The sequence below is a fragment of the Panicum hallii genome, chromosome 7 (assembly GCF_002211085.1).
Source record: "Panicum hallii strain FIL2 chromosome 7, PHallii_v3.1, whole genome shotgun sequence".
NCBI classification, from domain to species: domain Eukaryota; kingdom Viridiplantae; phylum Streptophyta; class Magnoliopsida; order Poales; family Poaceae; genus Panicum; species Panicum hallii.
In genome coordinates this window covers 39,372,101-39,397,632 of record NC_038048.1, presented here as the reverse complement: position 1 = coordinate 39,397,632, position 25,532 = coordinate 39,372,101, and the positions used below count along the sequence as shown (strand labels likewise).

The window sequence follows — 25,532 nt, the reverse complement described above, 5'->3', positions numbered from 1 at the left end:
GTGACAGATAACGTATTTTTTTCTGGTATGCTTGACGAAAGATCCTCACATATTAAGCCTGCATCCTTTGAGATAGAGGTTACGATATCATGAAAAAACTTAGGCATAACAAACTTGCCCTCTTCTTTATCATGAACTGATGAATGCTCAAAGAATGATCTGCAGATCAACTCATTGAAGTATTGAGTGCCTATTTCTTCTGGGTTCCCAAATTCCTCACCGTTGATCAAGCCTTGAGGCATCCATAGCCTAATTATATGATGTCTTTTGAATACAAAATCTTTTGGAAACAAAGAGCACAATGCGAGGCACAACTTCAGATGCTCGGGCAAAATATTATGACAGAGTTTTAAATCTGGCGAGAAAGATTTTTTCAGGTTGCCCAGCTGCTGTAAAGCACTCTTTGCATGGCAGAGAAGTCCACAGATAGCCTTCACGTGCAGTGGGTTACCTCCACAATGGTAAAGAACGTTACTAATAACTCTCCCATGATCTCTACCAGCGCTATCACCATCACCACAAAGCACATTGCTGGAGGATCTGTAAACCATGTTCATCTCTTAGAGGGCTCAAGTTGTAGAAATATTGTGATATTTTTGGAAGAGGTTTTGAGCAGAGTCTTTTTGTAAAATCTTCAGACTTTGTTGTTATTATAATAGCACTCCTTTTATCACCGAACATCAGAATTTCTGTTATATTTCGCCAGAAACCAGGGTGCTCAATGTGACAATCCTCCAACACCAGCAAGAATTCCCTCTCCCTTAGTTCATCTTGTACAAGTTGCCGAAGGAACTTTAGTTCCATTACGTCACATTGGACCTGAGTTGCATGTTCAAGTATTGCTGTCATTATCCCTTTATAACCCTCGAACTTTTCGGACATGCATAGCCATAATCGTAAATCGAAAGCACCACATACTCTTTGATCATTGTACACAGCACGGACTAGTGTAGTCTTGCCAGCACCTCTCTTAGCAGCTAGACAGATGACACAAGGTTTATACTTTCTGTCGTCTGACAACAATTGCATTGTGATACTCTCTTGGACATCCTCTCTTCCGTAAATATCTGAATTGGTAAGCTGTAATATGTATGTTGGGTTAGCCAAGTAAATGAAGTTCTCAAGTAGAATAGAGGTACGTTAGCATACATGAAAAACAAATGGGATTTTGGTGTTCTTGCCCTTGTTTATAAGGTAAATGGTGATTTTACCTTTATTTTTTGTTTATGCGATTTTACCCAAGCCACCGTTTATCCCTATTTTTGGCGTTGGAGGCCTATTAAAAAATTAAAATAAGTAGAGAAAAACGTTCAGAGGAATTAGTAAGGACCAAACTACCCTTTGTATACAAAGGTATCTTCTTCTTTTCTCCCTCAGATTTTTTCTCGCCCAACCCCACATCGCACGCCGCACGCGGCTCGGCCCCTGCGCCACGCCAGCCGGCCGCGCGGCCCGCCCTGCGCCGCGCCCGCCGCTCGCCCGCCCGGCCCCACGTCGCGCGCCACACGCGGCTCCGCCGCCCGCGGCTCGCCCACTTCCGCGCGGCCCGCTAACTCGCCCGCCCCTGCGCCGCCGCTCGCGCGCACCCCCGCGCCATGCCGCTCGGCCACCCGCCCGCCCCCACGTTGCGCACCGCCCGCGGCTCGCCCACCTCCGCGCGGGCGGCCGCTGCTCGCGCAGCCGCCCCGGCGCCACGCCGCTCGGCCGCCCGCTCGCCCCCCACGTCGCGCGGCTCAGCCGAGCGGACCAAACGGCCGGCGGACGACGAGGAACTTGACCGCGAATTGGCTGGCGTGTACAAGCTACTTGATGCGGGTAAAATCGCAAAGGCTATATCTATCTTTTTCTACGAAATTAGCACCGTTAACTGTGTCTAACAGAATAGGGGTAAAATTGAGCTTCCTCTCTGAAAAGTGAGGGGCAAAAACGCACAAGACAAAAAGAAAGGGCATCCGCATGTTGTGCGCGCGCGCATATTGGTATATCATGTATGTGCTTCTTTATTGCAACAGAAAGGAAATACTACCTCCGTTCCGAATATAGATACATTTAGACTTTTCAAAATTATTTTTTTCAATTTTAACTATAAATAGTAAAATAATCTTAGAGACTAAGGGCGTGTTTGGCATGACTCTGGAGTCCAACTCCAAAGGGGAGCAGGCCAGAGCCAGCCAAACGTCCCAACTTCGGAGCAAAATGCTCCCGGAGCCGGTAGTGTATTTTGGATCGGAGCAACGGAGCTCCTGGTTTCCAGCTCCAAATGCTCCTATTACGAACGTCGTGTGGAGTTCTAGTGAATTTACCCGCCACTGCCACTCGTTACAAAGAAAACGTTTTGTTTCTGGTTCTTTTCTTCTCTCCCGAACTCGTCTCTCCCGTCTCTCCCGCTCCACACAGCTCTCCACCGCCCCTTCTGCCCTAACCGCCGCCGCCCGGGAGGCCACCCGCCGCCGCCCCTCCTCCGGGCCCCCGCCGCCCTCCGGGCCCCCGCCAGCCTCCGGCCCCCGCCGCATCGCCCCCCGCCGCATCTCCCCCCTGCCGGCCGTATCTCCCCCCCCCCCCCGCCGCATATCCCCGGCCCCCGCCGCATCGGCCCCCGGCGCCTCCGCCCGCCGCCGCATCCGCCCCCGCCGCGTCTCCCCCCGCCGCATCGCCCCCCGCCGCATCTCCCCGCCCCCGCCGCATCGGCCCCCGCCCGCCGCATCGGCCACCGGCGCATCCGCCTGCCGCCGCATCGCCCCCGCCGCATCCGCCCCCGCCGCATCTCCCCGCCCGCCGCCGCATCCGCCCCCGCCGCATCGCCCCCTGCCGCGTCTCCCCCCGCCGTATCTCCCTCCGCCGGCAAGGTTAGCGCAATTGCAAACGTATTATGTGGTTCCCTTGTCTTATTTCAGATTGCAAGAGCAAACTTTTGCTTATATATAGCTTGGCATGATTTGTGTATTTTGTCACATGCATTTTGTAACTAAGCCTTGCAAATTTGGAGTTCGTGAGGCCAATGGGGGTGCAGCAGATTTTGGATGCACGGTGCATCCAGATGTAGGGCGGGAGCAGGACCGTGGGCTTGTGGCATTTGCCGTGCCCTTGGGATCTTCTGCAGTTCTAACTCCTACGTCTCAAACTCTAACCTATTGCAACATTTCCCTCCTCTCCGAAGGCATTGCCAGTGGTACCCATCACTTTCAAACAAAGTGGCTTCGTAACGGCTACCAGTTTGTGTAGAGTATGTTATAAACTAAACTGTTTTAAAGCAGTTGTGTTGTGTTAGCAAAACTCGCTGCTCATTATACCTTTTGTTTGCAAGCTTAAAGCTCCCAGTAACTGTATTTTTATGTGAAGTAAGCTAGGAGCTGTTGCACCGCATGCATTGAAAAATATAGTTAAATTGCTAGTTTTCTCCTTCATTGCTGTGTAGCTTGACATGGCTCTGTAGCTTGCACATTGAGAGGTTTAACATATTTGGTAAAACACTCTGTACTCGATCGCCACCACTAGTATTTTCTGATGCATGGAACCTATGTACTCGATCGCCATCAGAAATTAGATGCATACAATAGAGATTAACAACCACATTAGCATGTCGCAGCATTGCATGAAATGTGCAACGACAGCAGCAGGATTGCAATGTGCAGGCCCTCAAGGGTCAAAATGGCATGTGGCAGCATAAAGTAGTGGTGCTAGCAACCAATAAAACCCTGCTTAGCAGACAGCAGGGTTGTCACTAGTGGATGAGTGAGTGCTCTTGTCCTTCACTGCACAAACATTCCCCTGCCTGCCTAGAAAGAAAAGTTCTAATTGCCAAGTCTTTCTTTAACAGCACAAAGCTTCAGTTGCATCTTTTGGTGGTGAATATTATAAAGTGCTGCCTAAGCAATGCAAGTGCACACAGAATGATCTTTAGGGTACTACACACAGAATGATCTTTAGGGTACCTAAGCAAGCAATGCAAGTGCACACAGCATATATGCATCCTTAGCTTTCTCTGAATTTATTTTGTTCTCCATTTTTTTTAATATTGCTGAGAGGTGTCAGCAATATGTTATTGGGGATGTTTTAGAGGATAGAAATTGATGATTTCTAAGTTGTTTTAGATGGTTGAAATTGATTGGAATGCCGTGAACACTCGGGAACTTTGCAAATTGTTTGCTGAACAAGTTTGTAGAGGGAATCATCCCAACACGTATTTGAATTCGGTTGGGTATGCTGAAGTTGAGAAAGGGATGAAAGATAGACTCGGTATTGAGGTGAGCAAGCTGCAAATTAAAAACAAATGGGACAAGCTGAAAGAAGATTTCAAGGCATGGAAAAAATTGTTGTTGAGGCAAACAGGAACAGGTTGGTGTCCTATAAAGGGCACCATCGTTATGGACGATGAATGGTGGAAGAAAGCTAGAGCGGTAAGTGTTGAGCTGTTGCTTACATGTTGCATCTTTGTGTACATTTCAGGTTGTATTTATGAGGTTTTTGCATCTTTCAGGACATTCCAGGTTGTGGAAAATTCAGGAAACAAGGACTCCAAAATGAAGAGGAACTACAAGTGTGTTTTGGTAGCATCATTAGTATTGGTACAGATCATTGGTCTCCGCATATAGCGAGTGCTGAGGAATGACAAAATGGCACCAATGAAGAAGACACAGCAGAGGATGCAGCTGATATGGCTTACTAGGAAGTATATGGGCAAGTATGGAAAGTAGAGATTGTGGGGCTGCTATGTTTTTTCCCTGTTTCATGGTTTGACTTGTGTCATGTGGTTTTTCAGATTGTTAAACATGTTTCATATTTTTTTCAGATTGTTAAACATGTATCCTGTATCATGTATCATGATCTTTTTCCAGATTGTTGCCTATGTGTTCCCTTATCCATTAATTCAGCTTGTGTCACTTAATAATTTCTTATATTTTCAGATGTCAGAAAGTGAGAGTGACAGTTCTAGTGATGATGGTGACCAGTTTCTTGACATTATCACGAAAGGTGCTAAACTTGCTGAGATCTATTGTGATTTGTATTTGCACAAGGCTCCACCAAGAGTATCAATACAAACTGGAATTGGATGGTTACAAGAGACCCTGAATACACCAGGAGAGTGTCACAAAATGCTTCGGATGAACATAGAAATATTCATTGATCTTCATGATGTATTGGTTGAGAGGTACGGGCTACAACCATCCAAATATATGAATACTTATGAGATACTTGCAATTTTCCTCTTCATTTGTTCCGGTTGTGAGTCCAATTGGAGGTGCCAAAACAAGTTCAAACACTCAGGTGAAACTATTAGTAGAAAATTCCATGAGGTGCTAGATTGTCTGGTGGCGATGGCTGAACAGTACTTGAGACCAACCAATCCTAATTTTCCCACCGTCCACAAGAGGATTCGGAATGATAAAAGAGCATATCCACACTTCAAGGATTGCATTGGTGCACTTGATAGCACTTATATTCGTGTCTCTGTTTCACCAGATGAACAAGTCAGGTACATTGGAAAGACGGGCATTCCAACTCAAAATGTGCTTGCTGTTTGTGATTTTGATATGCGTTTCACCTATGTGGCTGCTGGTCAACCGGGGTCTTACCATGACACAAGTGTATTGTACCATGCATTTGAGGTAGATGAAGATCACTTCCCACATCCTCCAGAAGGAAAGTACTATGTTGTAGATGCGGGCTATCCTAACCGCCCGGGATACTTGGCTCCATACAAAGGTGAAAGATATAATTTGCCCGAGTGGCATAGAGGTATGGAACCTAATAGTCCAAAAGAGAAGTTCAATCGGGTGCACTCGTCTGTTCGTAACATTATTGAGCGGACATTTGGACTATGGAAGATGAAATGGCAAATATTGTACAAAATGCCTAAATATACCATGCACACACAAAAAAAGATTGTTGCTGCCACTATGGTCCTCCACAATTTCATTCGTGAGCACTCAAGTGGTGATGTGGATTTTGCTAACTTTGATCGAGATCCTAACTTCGTGCCTACAATCCCTGATAGGTACAACAAGTATGCAGTGTCACCACATGCCTCTGATGATTCAACAACTGAAGCAAGCTTTCTTACCATGGATGGATTTCGTGATAGAATAGCGACATCTCTTTCTCTAGATTGGAATTAGAATCTAATGTTAGTTAGAAGGTTAGATGAAGACAATGGCCTTGTAATATTTTAGTAATTGTGATCAGTACAATGACTCATTTCTCAGTATCGTGGGCGAATATTTCAATTTCCTTTGATGAATTAACGGCAAAAATAATTACATATGCTTCATCATGCTCAACAAACATATATTCAATAAACAGGGGTAAGAATGTCTTTCCACACTCAAAAACCTCTTTTCTGGAGCTATGGACACCAATCTTGCCAAACACCACAAAAACTCCAGAGCAGAGTTGCTCCACCCTGGAGTTCTGGAGCAGAGCAGCTCCGGGACGGAGCAGAGCCCTGCCAAACACGCCCTAATAACATAAAAATAATATTGGTAGGTTTATCATGAAACTAACTATTATAATTTGGTTTCTATTTGAAATAATTTACTTTTAAAGATGTTGTTGGTTAAAGTTAAAAAAGTTTGATTTTAGAAAAACTAAACGTAGCTATATTTTAGAATGGAGAGAGTATCTGATTTGACGAGCACCATACACCATACAAAATTTTACTATTATCTCTAAGAGGCTAGCTAATAATACATCACCATCACAAGATTTGATAAACGCCTGAGAGATTACTGACGATGTGGTTTGTGTATGTTATTACACCAAGAAGAATATTTGCATCACGCATAAGTAGGATTTTAGAAAGTGGAAAAAAGAGGATTTCAGCTACCTGCTGTGCACATTCATGGCGGAACCCTTCCCTGATCCACTCTTGCAAGAGGGAGGATAAATAACCCATTATCACTCCCGTACAACGACTCGAGCTGCCATGCGATGACTGCGGTGGCAGCGCGCGCCTCTCGTCAGCTACTGCTGCAACCCCCAACCTGTTGAATTGTAACGTGGACGCCGGTCCGGGTCCTGGGTTCTTCAGAGAAAATCAGTTGAGAGCAGAGTCAGATTCCTGAAGGAAACATGATGTAAATTTTCATCTTTGACAACAATTCAGTACCTTGCTGGTACCAAAGCCGCCGCTGCTTTCTAGGTCTGATGGAGCGGGCCAAACGGCATCGAACCTGACGCAGATTTTCCCGGCGTTGCCATCGGTGGTGCCCATCTTGATCTCGAACACCCCGCTCTGGAGCGCGTGGATCGAGCGACGGAACTCCACGGCAACGGTGCGGCGGCGGACAACCCGGAGAACGGCCGCGCACACCTTGGCCCGGAGGTGGCTGCTGGGGCTGGTCGGGTGGAGTTCCATGCAGCGGGCGAGGATCCTGACGGTGTCGGCCATCAACGCCTCCGCGAAAGCAGCCGCGCTGCCCTCACCGAGTCCCGATCGTTTCGTCCACGTGACGTCCCGCTGGATCGCCAGCTCATCCAGCCTCGCGACCGCGCCGTCGATCGCGTGGTCGAGGCTATGAGCCTGCTGCGGCGGCCGCGCGGGGACGTCCAGGCAAACGGCATCGAGCTCCTGGATCCTGTCGTTCGCGGCGCCGCTGCCGCCCGCGATGTTGAGCTCCACCTGGAGGCTCGCGGTGACGTCGCCGACGGTCGAGAACCAGAGGTGCGAGGCTTCCTTCTCGCGGTCGGTGGCCACGTCCCATGCTCGGAGGAGGGCGGCCGCAAGCCGCCACACCCCGTCCCCGAGGCCTTGCCGCTGGTCGGTCGACCGAGGAGGAGACATGCTCGATGAAGAGTCGGACAGTGAGGTTGCCCAGAAGGGACTAGGGAGCACAGCACTCGGGTTCGCAAACATGCAAGGTCCAAGCAGCAAGTCGGCGGTGATCTCTAATTCGGCAGACACCCAAGTCCCAAGTCTAAGCCGTTCCTGACTTTGTTGAGCGCCCGTGGAAGACCAGAGCTGGCTGCCAAAATTCTATTCTATCCTGCTGACAGACGAAGAACGGCAAACAAACGGGTCGAGCACGTTTGGATCAGCTTGTTGCCGCCCGTGCCGCGCTCATCGATGCGCCCCTGGTTGGCTGGTTCCCGTGATTCCATCTGCCGAGAGTTCACCGCTCAGTGAGCTGCGTTGCTGTAGATGGAGGCTCGTGTCAAATGGCAATTGGATGGCCAACAAGTATGCTGTCCATGCCCGTGCACGGGATGTGTAGTTGTATTGGAGGTCTTCGTCAACCTCAACTCGGAGTCTCAGACTCGCTTGTGTCTTCAGTCTTCACCGGGGATGCCTGCGCTGCTAGGCTGCTAGCTCCAATCACACCGTTTAATCCGGAACCCCAACCAACCGAACTAGCTGCAGGCTCGCGCAGCTCCAGCTCTGATTCCACCCCATGGCGCCGCGCGGCGAGGCGAGGCTCGTCGAGGACCTGCGGGACTTCCTGGACGACTTCGCGTTCCGGGCCAAGCGCCTGGCCGCGCCGCTGCTGCGGCCGTTCGGGCCCTCGGCCGAGCCGGGCGCCGTCGACGACGGCGAGCTCGACAAGCTGAGGGCCAAGCTCAGGCGCATCCGCGCCACGCTCCGGGCCGCCGAGGACCGGGTGGTGGCCGACGACTTCGTCGCGCTGTGGCTGCGGGAGCTCCGGGACCTGGAGCACGCGGCGGAGGACGTGCTCGAGGAGCTCGAGTTCGAGGCGCTCCGCGCGGCGCGCCTCGAGGGGTTCAAGGCCCAGCTCCTCCGGTCCTGCGCCGGCGGCGGGAAGCGGAAGCGCGAGATCAGCCTGATGTACTCCTCCTCCCCCGACCGCCTCAGCCGCAAGATCGCCAAGATCATGGAGCGCTACAACGAGGTCGCGCGGGACAGGGACGCGCTCCGGCTGAGGAGCGGCGATGGGGAGAGGCGGCAGGAGGTCAGCCCCATGACGCCCACCAGCTGCTTGATGAAATGCCGGCTCCATGGCAGGGAGCGGGACATGAGGCGGGTCACTGAGATGCTACTATCTGACGAGGCTAGCTGCTGTGATGTCTATTCTGTTGTTCCTATCGTTGGGCCAGCTGGTGTGGGGAAGACCAGTGTAGCCCAACATATCTACAACAACGAGTCCATCAGCTCAAAGTTTGACATTAAGATGTGGGTATGGGTGTGCCAAGAATTTGATGTCTTGAAGCTTTCACGGAAACTCGCCGAAGAGGCTACAGAGTCCCCTTGTGACTTTGCAGACATTAACCAGATGCATCGTGTCATCACTGATCGGCTGAAGGGGAAGCAGTTCTTGCTTGTTCTTGACGATTTATGGGATGAGAGCCGAGACCGCTGGGCAAGCTTGCAGGTGCCTCTGAAATGCGCTGCAAGGGGGAGCAAAATTTTAGTGACCACGAGAAGCACTAAAGTTGCCAAAATGGTGGCTTTGAAGATTGCACCAATTAGGCTACCTGTCTGATACTAACTGTTGGTCTGTGTGCCAAGATGCTGCCTTGCGAGGTCGTGATCCTTGTATTATCAACGAGAGTCTTATTTCTATTGGTAAATCGGTTGCAGCGAGATGCAAAGGTTTGCCATTGGCTGCAAATGCCGTTGGCCATGTTTTATCCAGTGCAATTGATAGGAATTATTGGGAGGCTGTTGAGCAGAGCGATTTCTGGAACAGTGAAGTGGTAGGGCAGACCCTTCCTGCTCTTCTGGTGAGTTACAACAGCTTGCAGAAGCACTTGAAGCCCTGCTTCTCTTATTGCTCATTATTTCCAAAAGATTATTTGTTTAGAAAAGACCAATTGGTCCGTCTATGGTTGGCACAAGGCTTTGTTGAAGCAGACAGAGAACATCATGATGAGGATATTGCCTGCAAATATTTTGATGACCTAGTGGAGAAGTTTTTTCTTCAGAGGCTACCATGTAATGAAGAGAGGTAACATTGCTAAGTTTGATTTTCTTTTAATGAATCAATTATGCCTTTTCTTTTTTACAAATGATGCAAAGCTGAACTAGGTTGTGCATATGATTCAGAATCTTGGATGGTGCATACTTTGTTATGCAGCATTCGAATACCCAAACATCTCTATCTAAATTGCCTCAGCATATCTACTTGGTATCTAAATTGCATGTTAGTCTGCAATGATTATCGCACGCTGAAGAATGGAGGTGGTAGAGCCATTCACAAATGCATTGCATGCCACTATGTTGTATAGTGATAGACTGCAGTCCATCAACAAAATGAAGTTGTCTGAAAGAGTGTTGCAATATTTTTATGTTTCGATTGAAAAGTTAAAACATCTATTGGTGATTGATAGCAAATCTTGACGCGTCTAGTTGTATTGTTTACAAGAAATGTTCATAGTGCAATCTGGCTAATGCTTTTATGCAAGAATAAGAGATGGATAAGGAATTAATATAATACATAGTAAATGTGTAAAACCAAATATTATAAATGAATGTACAATTGGCATTTGACATCTATATAATATAGGTCCTGTTTGGATCCCAGGAATAAACTGTAGAATAAACTTTAGTCCATTAGGTGATCCAAACAGGCGGACTAAAAGGTGGACGAAACTTTAGTCACACCCCAACTAATCATTAGTCCATTAGTCCTCCAAACCCACCTAATTCGGACTAAAAGCAGCAGAAATGAGCCAACCATTCGAAAAATGACTAGAGTACCCTTCCACCTTATCCCTTCACGCATATGCAAAAAGGTAATGCAAAACGGACTTTCTTTGTCAGTTTGTCTCCTGTCTACCTTTAAACCCTATGATCCAAACAGGGTATGAACTAATTTAGTCACCTAACTTTTAGACATCTAAAGTTTAGTCTGGACTAAACTTTAGTTTTAGGTGATCCAAACATGGCCATAATTACGCAGCCATGACCATTACCTCTTTTTTGTCCACCATCTAATCTGTACATTTCCGTTTTTGCATAAGTTTCACATTTTTATCAATTAGCAAATTTGTACTATAGCATAAATTGTTTGAGGTTTCCTTAGTGAATGCATCTTGGTTATTGATTACTTCCACTGACTGTTACGCAAGTAGAAGCGTATGCTACTATAATGTTATGCCATGCCTCAAGTAGTCTTGACCATTATTTCTTCAGTGGCTGTTACTGCACATTTCAGCTGCTATTGACATTCTTCCAGATTTCGATTGTCTCCAACCCAGGAACCTAGTAAACATTTTAGGTTATTTGTTAAATCATGTTATTTTTACTGGACTTGCGGCTCCCATTGGTTTAACGAAATGAATGTCATCAGAGTATTACCCATCCCATCTGTACGGATTTTCCTCTCTAGTTAAACATTTTTTGGCTTTCATGTTTGGTGGTGCCAATCTGTTGTAATGATATTTCTTGTGCATTTATGTTTTATAAACTACACTAACTCTTCTTGCAACAGGTATGTCATGCGTGATCTCTATCATGAGCTTGCTGAATATGTATCAGCCAAAGAGTATTCAAGAATAGAGAAATCTACATTTAACAATGTAGAAGAAAATGCTCGACACTTATCTTTTGCTCCAGATGAGGACCACTCCAATGAGATCATACAATTCTATGCACTCCAAAATGAATATATGAAAGAATCTCATATTCCTGGCTTGCGAACATTGTTGGTTGTTCAAAAGGATGAACTCAAGGACGAAAGAAATGCTTTGCACATAAATTTCCCAAGGGGCATGTTCAAGATTCTTGGGTGTTTGAGGGCTCTGGACTTAAGTAATACTAACATGGAGCACCTGCCCCACTCTGTTGGTGAATTGATACATCTTAGGTACCTAAGTCTTGAGAATACCAAAATCAAGTACTTGCCAGAGTCAATAAGTGCCCTCTTCAAGTTGCATTCAATGAATCTCAAATGTTGCAATAACCTTAGTGAATTACCTAAAGGAATCAAATTCCTCACTAATCTGAGGCATCTGGAACTACCATCCATGGATGATTGGAATATGAACATGCCATGTGGAATTGGTGAATTAACAAACCTACAGACAATGCACGTGATCAAGGTCGGAAGTGATTTAGGCAGCTGTGGGATTGCTGACTTAGCTAACTTGAATAAGCTTAGGGGAGAGTTGTGCATCTCAGGAATAGAGAATGTGCCAAGTGCACAAATTACTCCTGAAGCTAGCATCAAGAACAAAGGTGAACTGCGTAAATTGATACTCCACTGGTCTTCCATCGCCTCCATGTTTTCTTATGATGCATCATCTGTGTTGGATAGTCTTCAACCTCATCCTGATCTGGAGGAGCTGACTATCAAGGGATTCTCTGGTGTCAGATTTCCTTTATGGCTGGGAAATCAGTATATGTTTAGCTTGTCCATCTTAGAACTAAAAGATTGTCGGAACTGCAAAGAACTGCCATCTCTTGGTCGGTTACCTTGTCTCAAACATCTTTCAATCAATTCGCTCACCAGCATAAAGCACGTGAGCCGAATGGTTTCTGTCCATGAGGAAATTAACTGCGGTGATTATAGATCCAGCATCAGCACAGCCTTTCCTACATTGGAGACACTGAAGTTTTCCAACATGGACTCCTGGGAGCTATGGGATGAGCTTGAGGCCCGAGATTTCCCTTGTCTTCGGCATCTCACCATTATGAGATGTAGCAAACTGAGTGGATTGCCCAATCTCCAGGCACTGCAAAATCTTCGTATAAAAAATTGTGAGAATCTACTCGAGTTGCCAAATTTCCCATCCCTCCAATGTATTAAAATTGAGGGTTTCTGGAGTGTTAATCAAATACTGCAGCTCCCAATATTTTCTCATATTGAGCCATTAGAACTCCGTTGTCACAAGAAACTTGTGTCAGTGAAAAAGATCCAGAATCCAGTCCTTCACAGTTTGAGTTTGAAGCAGAAAGGATCCCTACATAAGGTTTCAGGGTGTCAAGTGTTGCCTTTCCATAATCTGTTTGTTCAAGATAGTCAGGTACATGTGATCACTAAATTGCATACCAAAGACAATCGTTATCTAATGTTACAGCTTCTGAAATGTACATGCTTGCTATATATTGCAGACAACTTGGACATTTTTAAGGTGTGCGAGACGAATACATGATTGCAGCTGCAATTTCATTGCATTTACCGATCTTACCTTTGGACAAACTAATGTCTATCCTTCTAAAGGTAGCTCCCTCCGCATGTACTATTCCTTTGTTGGCCCTTTCTTTTTCATTTTTGGCACACATTTGCACTAATGAGATCAACTTAGGCTTATTCTTTAATAGGAAGAACCTATCTGGCATCTATAGTGTCTTATGTCAAATCAATACATTTAACAGGTATAGCTTTCATTTATATTTATTAATTTCAGTGGAGATATGCAAAGATGTATCATTCCATGCTGGACATTCTGAAGACGTTGAGCTTGTATCCTGTAAACCAGTTTGGGTTCAAATGGGTCAACCAGAAGATAGTGAGCCTGTTTACATAGACTAACAGACTAATGATAATGAAATCAGCGTGATGGACGAACCAGGATCCTCAGGTGGTGATACCTGGATAATGCAGCTCAAATCAGGGTATTCAGAAGCTAATGCAATTAGTAATCAATGCTCAAGTTTCAGTTTTGGATTGGAATTCTGGTTAGCTGTGTTGGAAATTCAGGCAGCAAATGAGGAGCTCTCTAAAGTAGGAGTTAGGAAAATTGAGCTCTATTTACATTGGAGGGGTACATGTCCTTTTATAGGACCCTCTAAGGCGGTTGCTACAGTAACCGCCCTGCTACAGTGCTGTTTTACAGCTAGGGGACAGCTTGCTAGCTGTAAACAGCAGGCCAAAACCAATTTGAACCCCTACTCCTAAATACCTAGAAGGATATAAATCCTCTACTTTCCTTAGCCACTAAGGAACCTAATAGAATCTAAAAACTTGTGAACATACAAGATTTACAACTAACATTCTCCCCCTAAACCTTGTATGGTTAATTTACTTGACATATCCCAATCTTGTCTTTCAACTCCTGAAACTTGACCCTTCCCAGTGGCTTTGTGAGTATGTCACCCAGCTGCTCAGCTGTTCTAATAAACTTAACCTCTATTTGCCCTGTCTCCGCATATTCTCTAACCACATGAAACTTCACATCAATGTGCTTACTCCTATCATTCAGCACAGGATTTTTGATAAGGGAGATAGCAGATTTGTTGTCAATCCTCAGTAATGGCCTTCCCACTTTAGTACCTAAGATGTCAGCTTGTATCCTTGCCAACCACACAGCTTGACAAGCTGCATTAGCAGCAGCTATGTATTCAGCTTCACAGCTTGAGTTTGCCACTACCTTTTGCTTCACCGACTGCCATGACACGGCCCCATCACCCAAGAAGAAGATTATCCCAGATGTGCTTTTTCTATCCTCCACATCTCCTGCATAGTCACTATCACTGAAACCAGTTAGAAGTGGTTCAGTCCCTCTTCCTCTTGCATAGAACAGCCCAATATCCTGAGTACCAGCCACATATCTCAGAATTTGTTTTACTGCACTCCAATGCTTCTCATGAGGCTCCTCCATAAACCTACTTACATATCCCACAACAAAAGCAATATCTGGCCTAGTATGGACCAAATACCTGAGGCTTCCCACAGCACTTCTGTATTTGGTAGCATCAACTAGGGGACTTGTACATTTCTTGCTTAGCTTCAGCCTTGTCACCATGGGAGTCTGACACGAGTTGCAGCCTGACATCCCTGTCTTCTCCAAAATTTTTCCTGCATAAGCCTTTTGACACAATGAAATGCCCTGTTCCTGCTGCTTCACTTCTATACCCAGGTAGTAGTGCAGTAAGCCAAGATCACTCATTTTGAACCTGAGTGTCATCTCCTCCTTGAACTGCTGAATGATCTTGCTGCTAGTCCCTGTAATGACAAGGTCATCAACATATACTCCCACTACTAACCTGTCAGCACCATCACCCTTGCAGTAGATAGCATGTTCAGATGGACTCTTCTTAAAACCCAAAGCAATCAGATTTTCATCCAGCTTCATGTTCCAGGTTCTAGGAGCTTGATGTAAACCATACAAAGCTTTATGCAGCCTATATACCTTGTGCTGATTGTTGACATCCCAAAAACCTGGTGGTTGTTCTACATACACCTCCTCCTTCAAATCCCCATTCAAGAAGGCAGATTTTACATCCATGTGGTGGACTTCCCAACGTTGATGAGCAGCCAACGCAATTAGCAGTCTAATAGCTTCCATTCTTGCAACAGGGGCAAAAACTTCATCAAAATCAACACCCTCCCTCTGAGCATATCCCTTGACCACTAGCCTTGCTTTGTGCCTTACTATTGTTCCCTGCTCATCCCTTTTTACTTTGAACACCCATTTCAATCCAATTGCCTTGCGCCCAACCGGCAAACTGGTCAATGTCCAAGTATTGTTCTCCTCAATGGTTGTCAGCTCCTCAACCATTGCATTTTTCCAGCACTCATGCTTCAGAGCTTCTGTCAGAGACACAGGTTCCTCAGCACTAACTACCAGGAGCTCCACATCCTCTAGAAATCGCTGAGCATAACCCGGTGGATTTGCTGGCCCAAGCAAGTTATCAACAGTTCGGAAACGGAGAGGTGTGTCACCGGTATGTTCATCATCCAGCTGCTCTTCATCTATAACACCAGGAGGTGACACAAATTGAGCAGGTGACACAACAGCAGCAGGGGAATTTGGTGCTGCCGGTGGTGTCCCAAATTCTGCCGGTGGTATACCTTGATCCGGCTGTGGTGTGCCCTGCTCCGCTTCCTGCTCTGCACCTCCAGCTGCGCCCTGCACCACTGGTTCCTCTCTTCTTCCAATTTCTTTGTATTCCCTGTTCCTCTCCACTGGGTACAGAATGGTAAAGATGCCACTTCCATCACTACTGCCACCAGCTTCCTTGTCCCTTGTTTCTGCCCAATCCCACTGGGCTCCTTCATCAAATACAGCATCCCGAGTGATGACCACTCGACCAGAGATAGGATCATAAGCACGATAGGCCTTAGAACCCTTCTCATACCCGATGAACACCATCCGCCTCCCCCTGTCCTCTAATTTCTTCAGATTCGGCCTAGTGTTCCTCACATACACCACACATCCGAAAGTCCGCAGGTGATGAACTGCAGGCTTCTTCCCACACCACGCCTCATAAGGTGTCATCCCCTCAACACCCTTCGTCGGCGCTCTGTTCAACAAATACACCGCCGTTGCAACTGCTTCTCCCCACAGCCACCCCGGCAAATTCTTTGCCTTCAGCAAACTTCGAGTAGTCGCCACTACTGTCGCATTCCGGCGTTCCACAACACCGTTCTGCTGCGGCGAGTATGGCGCTGTCAGTTGCCTTTGCATCCCGACCTCCGCACAGAACTCCATGAATTCAACAGAGGTGAATTCTCCTCCCCTGTCTGTGCGCAACATCCTCAATTTTCTCCCTGTTTCTGCCTCGGCTGCAAGCTTAAATTGCTTAACCGAATCTGCTGCCTGGTCCTTTGAGCGCAGAATCGACACCCACATGAATCTGCTCCTATCATCAACCATCAACAGAAAATACTTGCTGCCACCTGCAGTTGGAGGAGAGATTGGCCCGCACAAATCACCATGGACCAGATCAAGCACCTCCTCTGCCCTGAATTCTGCCTTCTGCGGAAAAGACAGCCGCCGCTGCTTCCCCGCCATGCACCCTTCACAAAGCTGGTTCACATGAGACAGCAATGGAAGCCCGCGCACCATTCCACGGCGCGCCAATGTCCTCAAGGCCTGAAAATTCAGGTGTCCGAACCTTGCATGCCACCTCCATGCCTCATCTTCTGTGCACGACGCCAAGCACACCGGCTGTGTGACAGGAATGTCCAGCACAAACAACCGATTTCCCTTGCGAGGCGCATGCGCCAGCAGCACGCCACTCGGATCCCACACCTTCATCACTCCATCCTTGATCACAACCTCATGTCCAGTCTCATCCAACTGACCCACGCTCACAATGTTTGTAGTGAGACGCGGTATGTAGTACACATTAGACAGGATCTTGTGTTCACCGGTTTTGCAGACAAAGAGAATAGTGCCACATCCTTCAATCTTCGCTGTAGAGCTGTCACCAAAGCGGACAGAACCGACCACATTCATGTCAAGTTCAGCAAATGCTGCACGAGAACCAGACATGTGGTTCGTCGCCCCGGTGTCCAGCACCCAGCTCCTCACATCTCGTACACCACCTTCATTCAGCTGGACAAACACCTTCTCCTCTCTCAACTGGACATCCCTTACAACCTCCTCTTCAGCGGCAGTCACCATCAGCAGCGCCTCTTCCTCCTCCTAGACAAGATTCGCCGCTGCCGCCGCTTCCTTCTCTTTCTCCCTTCTACGGCACTCCCTCGCCCAGTGCCCTTTCTTGCCACAGCGGTTGCAAACGTCGTCCGGTTTTGGACCGAACTTGTTGCTAGGTTCGCCCTTCCCCTTGTGCGACCTTGCGTGGCTGTCGCCTCGGCCTCGACCTCCCCCGCGACCTCTTCCTCTGTTGCTGCCACCACGCCCACCACTGCTGGAGCTACCACGCGCTTCTTGGTTATTTAGACGCACTCGCCACTCTTCCTCCGTGAGGAGGAGGCGGCCGGCATCATCTCTCACCGGCGCCGGCTTCTTCCTTTGCTCCACAGCACGTAGTCGACCAGTGGCTTCTTCAATGAAGATCTTACTCAGATCAAGTAACGTCTCGATAGAGATCGCCACCTGCTCCAAGCTCTCCGGCACCGAATGCAACAGCCGCTTCACAACTTCCTTCTCTGTCACCGTATCACCTAGAGATCGCAGCTGGTGTGCTAAGGTGTTGAGCCTGAGTGAGAACTCCTCAACACTCTCCCCGGGCTTGAAACGGAGATTACTGAACTCCCTCCTCAGCTGCTCCGCATTAGCCTCCTTTACCCGCTCAACACCAACACGCACTTCCCTAATCGCCTCCCATGCCTCCTTGGCTGTTTCTTTAGTTGCCAGCCCGGTGTGCATGTCTTGCGGCACCGCTCGAAGCAATGCCGCCAAAGCAGCCCGATCATCCCGGTATTCCCCCTCACCGGTCTCGATGATCTCCCATAGCCCCGCTGCCTGCAGGTTAACCTTCATCACCAAGGACCACTCCGTGTAATTGGTCCGGGTCAACATGGGGTAGACCACTGCTGCTGCTGCTGTTCTTTCCACAACCCTCTCCAGAATCACCTCGCGGCCACCCATGGTGCGGCCTCGATGGCGACGTGCTGGTGGAGACAGCGATACCCTTCGATCACGCCGTGGAGACGGCGTTCGCCCAGCATGCTGTTGCCTTCCGGGAGCTGATGCAGCAGCCATGGATCAGCCCAACGTGGCTCTTGATACCAAGTGTTGGAAATTCAGGCAGCAAATGAGGAGCTCTCTAAAGTAGGAGTTAGGAAAATTGAGCTCTATTTACATTGGAGGGGTACATGTCCCTTTATAGGACCCTCTAAGGCGGTTGCTACAGTAACCGCCCTGCTACAGTGCTGTTTTACAGCTAGGGGACAGCTTGCTAGCTGTAAACAGCAGGCCAAAACCAATTTGAACCCCTACTCCTAAATACCTAGAAGGATATAAATCCTCTACTTTCCTTAGCCACTAAGGAACCTAATAGAATCTAAAAACTTGTGAACATACAAGATTTACAACTAACAAGCTGATGTTGTACGGCGAGTAACATCAACGAAACTCAGCTGGTGACCTGGTGTCGAGGTTGCTCCGTTTTGTATTTTCCTTTTGATTCTGGTATTTCAGCAATACACATACGTATGTATACCTGGTACGTTCCTGTTAATACTGTATGTGCATTCTGATATTTCAGCAATCTGCATACACACATATTTTTTAATGAACTAGAATTTACATTCAAACAATCTGTATTCAAAATTGACAGTGCACAGCACAAAAAATAAATAATAAGGTGGTTTATCATTTGACCGCTGTATTATGGTTTTCCAGTTGGATGTTGCTCAGCAGCAATGTCGAGTTTCTAAGTCAGATCTGAGTGAAAACCATGCAATATAGGATCCCCAGTTCAACGCATAGCTAGCTACCCCCAGATTTTACATCACATGGCTACATATACACAACAAGCATATCAAACCAGCACAAACTAACAGATCCCACCTAAATCCAAAGTACCATCACTGCATGTATACGCGCAAAAGAGATTTCACATCTCCCAGCCTTGTTCATGCCGATCACTATCAGTGCCTACTATTGCCTCCACGACCAAAGGCCGCGCGCCGTCGTGATCTGTATCGCCAGGAGCTGGCCTGGCCGGCGTGCTGCTCCCGTCCAGGCGGCCGGTAAATCTCCAGACCCTGCGCCGCGCGGCTGATCTTTTGGAGGCCGGCCTCGATGGGAGCACGCACACGCTCGTCGGCGAGCAACTCCGGCGTCAACAGCCGCTTCCACCCTTCGTGCCACGCCGTGGCCTCCGCCACGGTGGGTCTCGCGGCCCACAGCCACCGGCACAGCGCGTCCTGCCACTTGCCCAAGAAACCCTCCTCCTCCAGGAGCCGCGCCATGTCCCGCGCCGGCACCACGGACAACCACCTCATCACCCCGCCGAACCCGCCGTCCTCCTGCTTGGGCGGCGTGACGCGCACCGCCCGTAGGCCCTGCCTCAGGTACGGCACGACGTGCCGGCCGACGAACTCCTCCCACGCCGCCGGCCCAAACGCGTCCTTCCACGGCAGCACCATGTCGTGGTCGGCCGTGGCGCGGGGCGCGCGCCATCCCACCAGCGCGTTACCGAGCTTGCACCGCACCGTCGCGACCAGCGGCTCGTGCCGGCGCCCGAGGAGCGGGATCCACGGGTGCACCCAGGCGTGGCACGGCACGGGCTCCCACCGCGGCTCCCACGACTCGGCGGCGGCCGACAGCTTCGGCATGACCGCCTGCTCCAGGAGGTGCTGGATCGCCGGGATCGGCAGCGCGTCCCCTCACGTCTCCAGGAACCGGACCATCGGCTCCGGGTCCATGGCCTCCCACGTCTCGGCGGCCGACGCCAGCACGGCCCCCACCACGACGTCGTCGACCAGCGCGGCGTACGGCGACGCGGCCGACCCGTCGTCAAGCAGCGCGTCCTTGAGCCTGGTCACCGCCTCCAGCCCGCGCGACGGGTCCTCGAGCGGCTCCCACTGCTGGAACACCGCGCGCAGGAGCGGCGCCGCGTCCGCGAGGCGGTACGTCGTGTACTCCCGGGGGCACTGCTCCTTCAAGGCCGTGAACTCGCGGATCAGCTCGGCCGTCGTGAGCATCCCCGACGAGCTCTCCTCCTGCACCCTCGCCATGGCCTTGGCGATCGCCGCCGTCCCCTCCCCGTAGCACGGTTCCCCTTGGCCACTCGACCATCGAGACGCCCGGGCGAGTGCCTTCTGCACCCGCGCGACGGCCTCGGCGGCGCCTTCCTCCAGTGGTCTGGCTAGGATCTTCTCGTCAAACTCCCGATGGCGCTACCCTTTTTTTGCTCCTCCGGCTTCATCCCACTTGGGCCAGTTCTCCGCGCTGGGAGGCGGCTCGAAATCTCCGCCGGTGGATCCCTCGGCGGTGCCGAGGCCGGCGTTCTTGGGCCGCACGATCACTTCGAGGGGAGCGACGATCCCCTGGCCGTGCCTGCCGAGGCCCGTGCCTTCCCTGTAGTTCATGCGCTTCATCATCCTCGCCACCACCGTGTTGGACGCCAGGCTCCCAGGCGCCGGCGGCGACGTGGCCCGCGGAGCCAGATCCCCAGACGACGATGCGGGACTACGAGAATCCCCATGGTTACCGGACGGAACGGCCGCGGATACGAATTAGACGGGCTTGGGGAGATCGCCGGAGCCGCGTGGTCGCTTCTGCGGGGTACGGCCGTACTCGGCGCCGGAGCGTGGCGCAGACGCGGAGTTCCCGCCCGTTCCCCACCGTGCACTAGCCCGGCTGATGCGGTTCCCGTCGACGAAGCCGGCGTCGCGGCGGTGGGTCGCGTCGCGCCTCTCGCCGGCGTCCATGGCGTACACCCACGCAGTGCAGGTCTCTGGGGATATGGATCTGACGGGAGATGCGGAGCGAGTTTAGGGTTGCCCGGCCGGCCGGCGGCGGCGGCTACCACTCGTAGCACGTTTTCTCGCACCGAACGTCGATGCGCGCGGCCCTAAATATCGTGGGCGTGATACGCGTGCCCAAGAACCCCCAAGTCCGAGTCGGGACGAATATGGAAACCTTTTGCGACAGCCCAGCTGTGGGCGATCGGTCAGAGAGTAATGACTTGTGTGTTCGCATTGGGAATGAACTTTGTCCTGCTCGCCCACCGCCTGCTCAGGACTGCGTGAGTGCGTAATACAAAGCGTTCGGAGCTCTCGTCTTCGATCACCGGTTGGTTAAGGACGGGCGGGCTACGTATTACATGAATTCCCCGCGCAAATAAGCGGGGTGCATGGCTAATCTTTGTATGATTTTATCATATTGGTAAACTGGGTAGTCTAAGTTGTCAATTAATTATGTGGGTATTCTTGACAAAAGCTACGCTTACTGTGTACGTGATTTTAATTAGGGTAAATTTTCTATATGCCATTGGCTAAAACTTTTATCCCTTGTCTGCCACTAAAAAATTTGTATCTTGTGAATGCCATTGGCCATAAAAGCTAATCTCTTTTGTGCCATATTGACTACATTCCGATAGTTTTGACTAACAGAAACGTACAAAATGACCCATTTGCCCCTGCTGCTTAGATGGTTGTAAATTTCATCTGTCCCGTTTATGCCACCAATTGAAATTAAGGAATCTATATAAGGATATGGACATAATTTCCATCACAAGACCAGTACAATAACTTCATGACCATTCCAGTGTTTTAAAAGTCACATAACATAGCCTTCTGACCCTCCTAAATACATAGACATCATAGTTTGCTCTACGTACATCCATAATTTCTCCAAAATAAGAATAGAAGGTCAAGTTCCCACATCCAAAATATTCACGAAAGGTCAAGTTTCCTTCACATAACACCCAAAATAGAGACCCTCAAAACATTCATAGAAGGTCGGTAAGCCTTTTTTTGGCTTTAGTGCCCTTGGCACGACTATTTTCACCCTTCTTTTTGCTCCTAGTTCCCATGGCAGGACTATCTACAGGAACCTTGGTTGGTGTTGCTTGAGCAGTGCCCTTCACTTTCCTATTCTTCTAAATCTTATTTGTCCCAGTCCCCTTCCCCTTCTTTTCGATTGCAGTTCCTGCTGCACTTGCACTTGCTGGTTGGCTAGCTGATGCACCATATGGCAGAAGTGGTAGACAATTTGGAGGATTCATGTCTTGGTATAGGAGCTAGACTTGCCCTACAGAAAATGATGAAATGAGCGATTCACAAGTAACAAGCTCAATTATTGATGAGTGTAGCTACTTACCTCTTAGAAAGATTAGTGTTCTTTCTTTTACTCCCACCTTCTAGGTTTGCTATTTCCTGATTTTTTTTCGTTTCTTCTCAGCTTTTCTGCAATGGATGGTGAAAAATACACATAAGAAACAACAAGAAATAGATGGAGTCTTCAAAGGAATGTGAAAGAATACACACGCTTGGGCTGCCAACAATGCAAGGACTTCTTTAGCTTCTGGATCTCCTTCTCTACAAGTGTTCCAGTGGTGCCCATGTTGGTGGCAGATTGGGCACTCATGTGCACTTCCTCTCCTTTTCTTCTTATAACCCCATTCATGAGCAGCCTTAAATCTATGTGTTTTTGTCTACCAGCAGGTCTCCTTAGCAAAGGTGGATATAAGAAGAAACCTTTGTCAGGCTTGGGCCATTGCTTCTTATCAGTCATAGCAGGTATCTTTCCCTTATAGGCAGCCCTAAACTTCTCAATTGTGTAGCTTCTATCGACATAAAGCTGAAGATTTTCTTCCCTAAGATATGTTATGAATGTTATAGCATGTGGACATGGTTTACCTGATATCTGCCATGACCTACATGTGCAGGTCATGCCTTTCAAATCAACCACATGTTTGAAGTCTACAAGTTGATCTTTTGTGAAAGTCCAATGCTTCCCATATATACCTCAGCTATATCATCATCACTCCTTTGGATTTTATACTTCAATCCATAACTTCGCATTTTTAGATCATTATAAATGTGTGGCAATACTAGACCAGCCATGTTCCTACCAATCCTCCTCCTCTGATCGAACTTAAGCATTAGCTTCTGCCTTAGCTTTTCTACTAGATCACCCAAATGCATTGCCTTGAACTTTCTAATCCAACTATTGAAACTTTCAGCCAAGTTGTTTGTCACATAGTCAACCTTAGCGAGTTAACTAAATTTGCACCTCATCCAAAGGTTGGGATGATTCTCAGTAAGGTATGTGAGGACATCAGGATTTGCTGCAACCATCTTGGACATATGCTCCTCAAATTGCTCTGGCTGCCATGCATAGGCTGCTGCCCACAAGTTCTCATCAAACACCTTCCCACGGAACCTTTTCTTGAAGTTGGTTACTAAATGCCTCATGCACTCCCTGTGCTCAGCATTTTTAATACAGTCTTAATTACATTGAGTCCCTTTCCTGCATCAGTACATATGGCCAAGCCTATAGGATCTTCTACGCAGTCATGTAATTTTTCCATAAACCACTCCCAGTGCTCACTATCCTCACACTCCATTATTGCAAACACAACTGGAAAGAGCCAATTGTGCCCATCCACAGCACACGCAGTAGCTAACTGCCCTCTGAACCTTCCAGTAAGAAATATGCTATCTATGGAGAGGTATGGCCTGCAACCATTGAGGAATCCATCTACACAAGCCTTGAAAGCAATCAACATCCTTTTAAAGTGATGCTTCTCCCTCACTGAATGATGCTCAATGATGACCATGCTGCCAGGACTCCTCCTCTCCACCTCAGCTTTCCAACTATACAAGCTGTCAAAGTTGTCCTTCCAAGTTCCATACACTTTGTCAAGTGCAAGCTGATACCCTGCATGCACTCTCTTGTAGTTAATCTCCACAAAGTGAGTCTGTAAGATCCTATTTTGTAGTTCTTTAGCACCAATATCTGGATTATCCTTCACCCAGTCCATCACTTTGTCACATATATGTTCAAATGGATTCACCTTAACCTACAAAAGCATAAAACAAGACACATAAATTCTGGCGGGAGCTGTTAGGAAACAATAAATGAAAATAACAAACACAAGTATAAGAAAAATACTTGCCTTCATGGTTTTCCTGTCCTCCAACACAGAGGTATGAATTATCCATTTGCAGCCTTTGTTCTTGGCTGTACAATAAGCTCTTAGCCTTTCAGGATCTATCTTCTCTATATTGTACTCAAATTCATGCTTAATAGCATGCTGAGACAATGCAACTCTAAACTCTTCAATGCAAGAATAGATTGATCCTCCAAAGATAGTTGGAGGATTTGATTGGCTGGTACAACCAATTTTGTCCAATGCGGGATCCATCCTATAGATATGTTAGAGATAATACAAGGATCAATCAGCAACCTTTGTCCTATATACTACTATTTGATTGAAAAATACTAGTAATCTTTGGGAATAATTACAATGCACAGGTTTCACATATTACAGAAAAGGAATAAGATGTCTCTGATTGCTTTGAAAATTGATGTGTATGCTTTCTAATCACACCATAATTATATATAACAGGGCATTCAAATTGTTGTTGCCACACATAAATGAGAAAGCAATGTCGTCCAACAGGTATAATGAATGAAGAAAGTAAGCTATATATAAAATTAGTGTATAGGAACATCAATGTTGGCTTGGTTCAGTAGTCGCAAGAAAAGAAGTGGAGAGAGAGAGAGAGACGTTGTGGTGGTGTGTGGAGTTGTGCCATGGCTGGGACTGCTCGTGCAAGGTGTGGATGCGCGTATCTGACGCGCCATGGGCAGGAAAAATTGGGCGTCGATAAAATAGGCATGTGATGCGCCAGAGAAAGAGAGCAGCAGCCGACGAACTGAAATTATACCTCGACGGGAGCAGTGGGGGACCGTTCTCGAGGTTGCCGGCGGGGCTCACCAAACCATACTGCAGAGGCAGCAGCTCCAGCCGGATTGGAATCGTGGCGTCGAGAGGAGGTAGCCCACGCAAGCCCCCTTCCGGATCAGAGATGCACCACCTCCTTCCTCACCGAGCGGCCCATCCGCTCGTCGTCAATTTAGTGTGGCATGCTGTGAGCTGGATGGGGAGGAGGCTTCTTGTTGTCGATTTGGTCTGGAGCTGAGCCTAGGGTTTGCGTGCTCTCGCGGCTCGTGAGGAAGAAGACTGCGATGGGAATTGGGGCATGGGTAGTATTAGCATTTCGAATTTTTTTCTAACGGTGGCTGCTAACGGAAGTGACTCTCATGACACTAAACGGATTAGAATTTAAGACCAATGGCATATACGGGAGCTATATTTTTTTCGGTGGCAGATGCGGGAATAAGGTTAGACCAATGGTACATAAGGAATTTTGCCTTTTAAATATGATGAGGTCTTCTTCTTCGCTCAATTGGTTAAATGCCATGAGATTAAAACCATTCAAAATTTTCCGCTTTGCCAACCAAATAATTACGCACAATCA

General features: G+C 48.2%; 3 protein-coding genes, 1 long non-coding RNA gene and 1 pseudogene across 5 annotated transcripts; 3 read left to right on the top strand and 2 right to left on the bottom strand.

The window, feature by feature from the left end:
- The first annotated feature begins 1,569 nt into the window (after positions 1-1,569).
- Positions 1,570-4,834, top strand: LOC112899377 (L10-interacting MYB domain-containing protein-like). Of its 2 annotated transcripts, none has more exons than XM_025967820.1 (3): positions 1,570-1,815; positions 4,156-4,397; positions 4,478-4,834. In XM_025967820.1, the coding sequence occupies exons 1-3, from the start codon at positions 1,596-1,598 to the stop codon at positions 4,607-4,609; spliced, it is 594 nt and encodes a 197-aa protein (XP_025823605.1). In that variant the 5' UTR covers positions 1,570-1,595; the 3' UTR covers positions 4,610-4,834. The 2 variants fall into 2 exon arrangements, 1 of the variants encoding a protein (XP_025823605.1); XR_003230039.1 differs by lacking the exon at positions 1,570-1,815 and adding an exon at positions 2,830-2,846 and having other exon boundaries at positions 4,092-4,397.
- Positions 4,835-5,315: 481 nt separating this feature from the next.
- LOC112900776 (protein ALP1-like) lies at positions 5,316-6,116 on the top strand. The gene has a single exon (XM_025969579.1). It carries the CDS (start codon positions 5,316-5,318, stop codon positions 6,114-6,116), a length of 801 nt encoding a protein of 266 aa, XP_025825364.1.
- Positions 6,117-7,392: 1,276 nt separating this feature from the next.
- On the top strand, positions 7,393-13,792 carry LOC112899379 (annotated as a pseudogene).
- Positions 13,793-19,181: 5,389 nt separating this feature from the next.
- On the bottom strand, positions 19,182-19,871 carry LOC112900775 (septin and tuftelin-interacting protein 1 homolog 1-like). The gene has a single exon (XM_025969578.1). The coding sequence runs from the start codon at positions 19,869-19,871 to the stop codon at positions 19,182-19,184; it is 690 nt and encodes a 229-aa protein (XP_025825363.1).
- A 1,894-nt stretch (positions 19,872-21,765) lies between these two features.
- On the bottom strand, positions 21,766-24,067 carry LOC112898807. The gene is made up of 3 exons (XR_003229931.1): positions 22,530-24,067; positions 22,363-22,448; positions 21,766-22,293 (listed from the first exon to the last, which is right to left on the bottom strand). It is a non-coding gene; the product is annotated as an uncharacterized LOC112898807 (long non-coding RNA).
- Positions 24,068-25,532: the final 1,465 nt, after the last annotated feature.

Bases quoted from the DNA above. Each gene is read 5' to 3' on its own strand.
- LOC112899377 (XM_025967820.1), top strand. From the start codon at position 1,596: ATGCCGCTCGGCCACCCGCCCGCCCCCACGTTGCGCACCGCCCGCGGC. The intron at 1,816-4,155 runs GTAAAATCGCAA...TTGCTGAACAAG, and splicing joins GTACAAGCTACTTGATGCGG to TTTGTAGAGGGAATCATCCC. The intron at 4,398-4,477 runs GTAAGTGTTGAG...TGCATCTTTCAG, and splicing joins GGTGGAAGAAAGCTAGAGCG to GACATTCCAGGTTGTGGAAA.
- LOC112900776 (XM_025969579.1), top strand. From the start codon at position 5,316: ATGGCTGAACAGTACTTGAGACCAACCAATCCTAATTTTCCCACCGTC.
- LOC112900775 (XM_025969578.1), bottom strand. From the start codon at position 19,871: ATGCCGAAGCTGTCGGCCGCCGCCGAGTCGTGGGAGCCGCGGTGGGAG.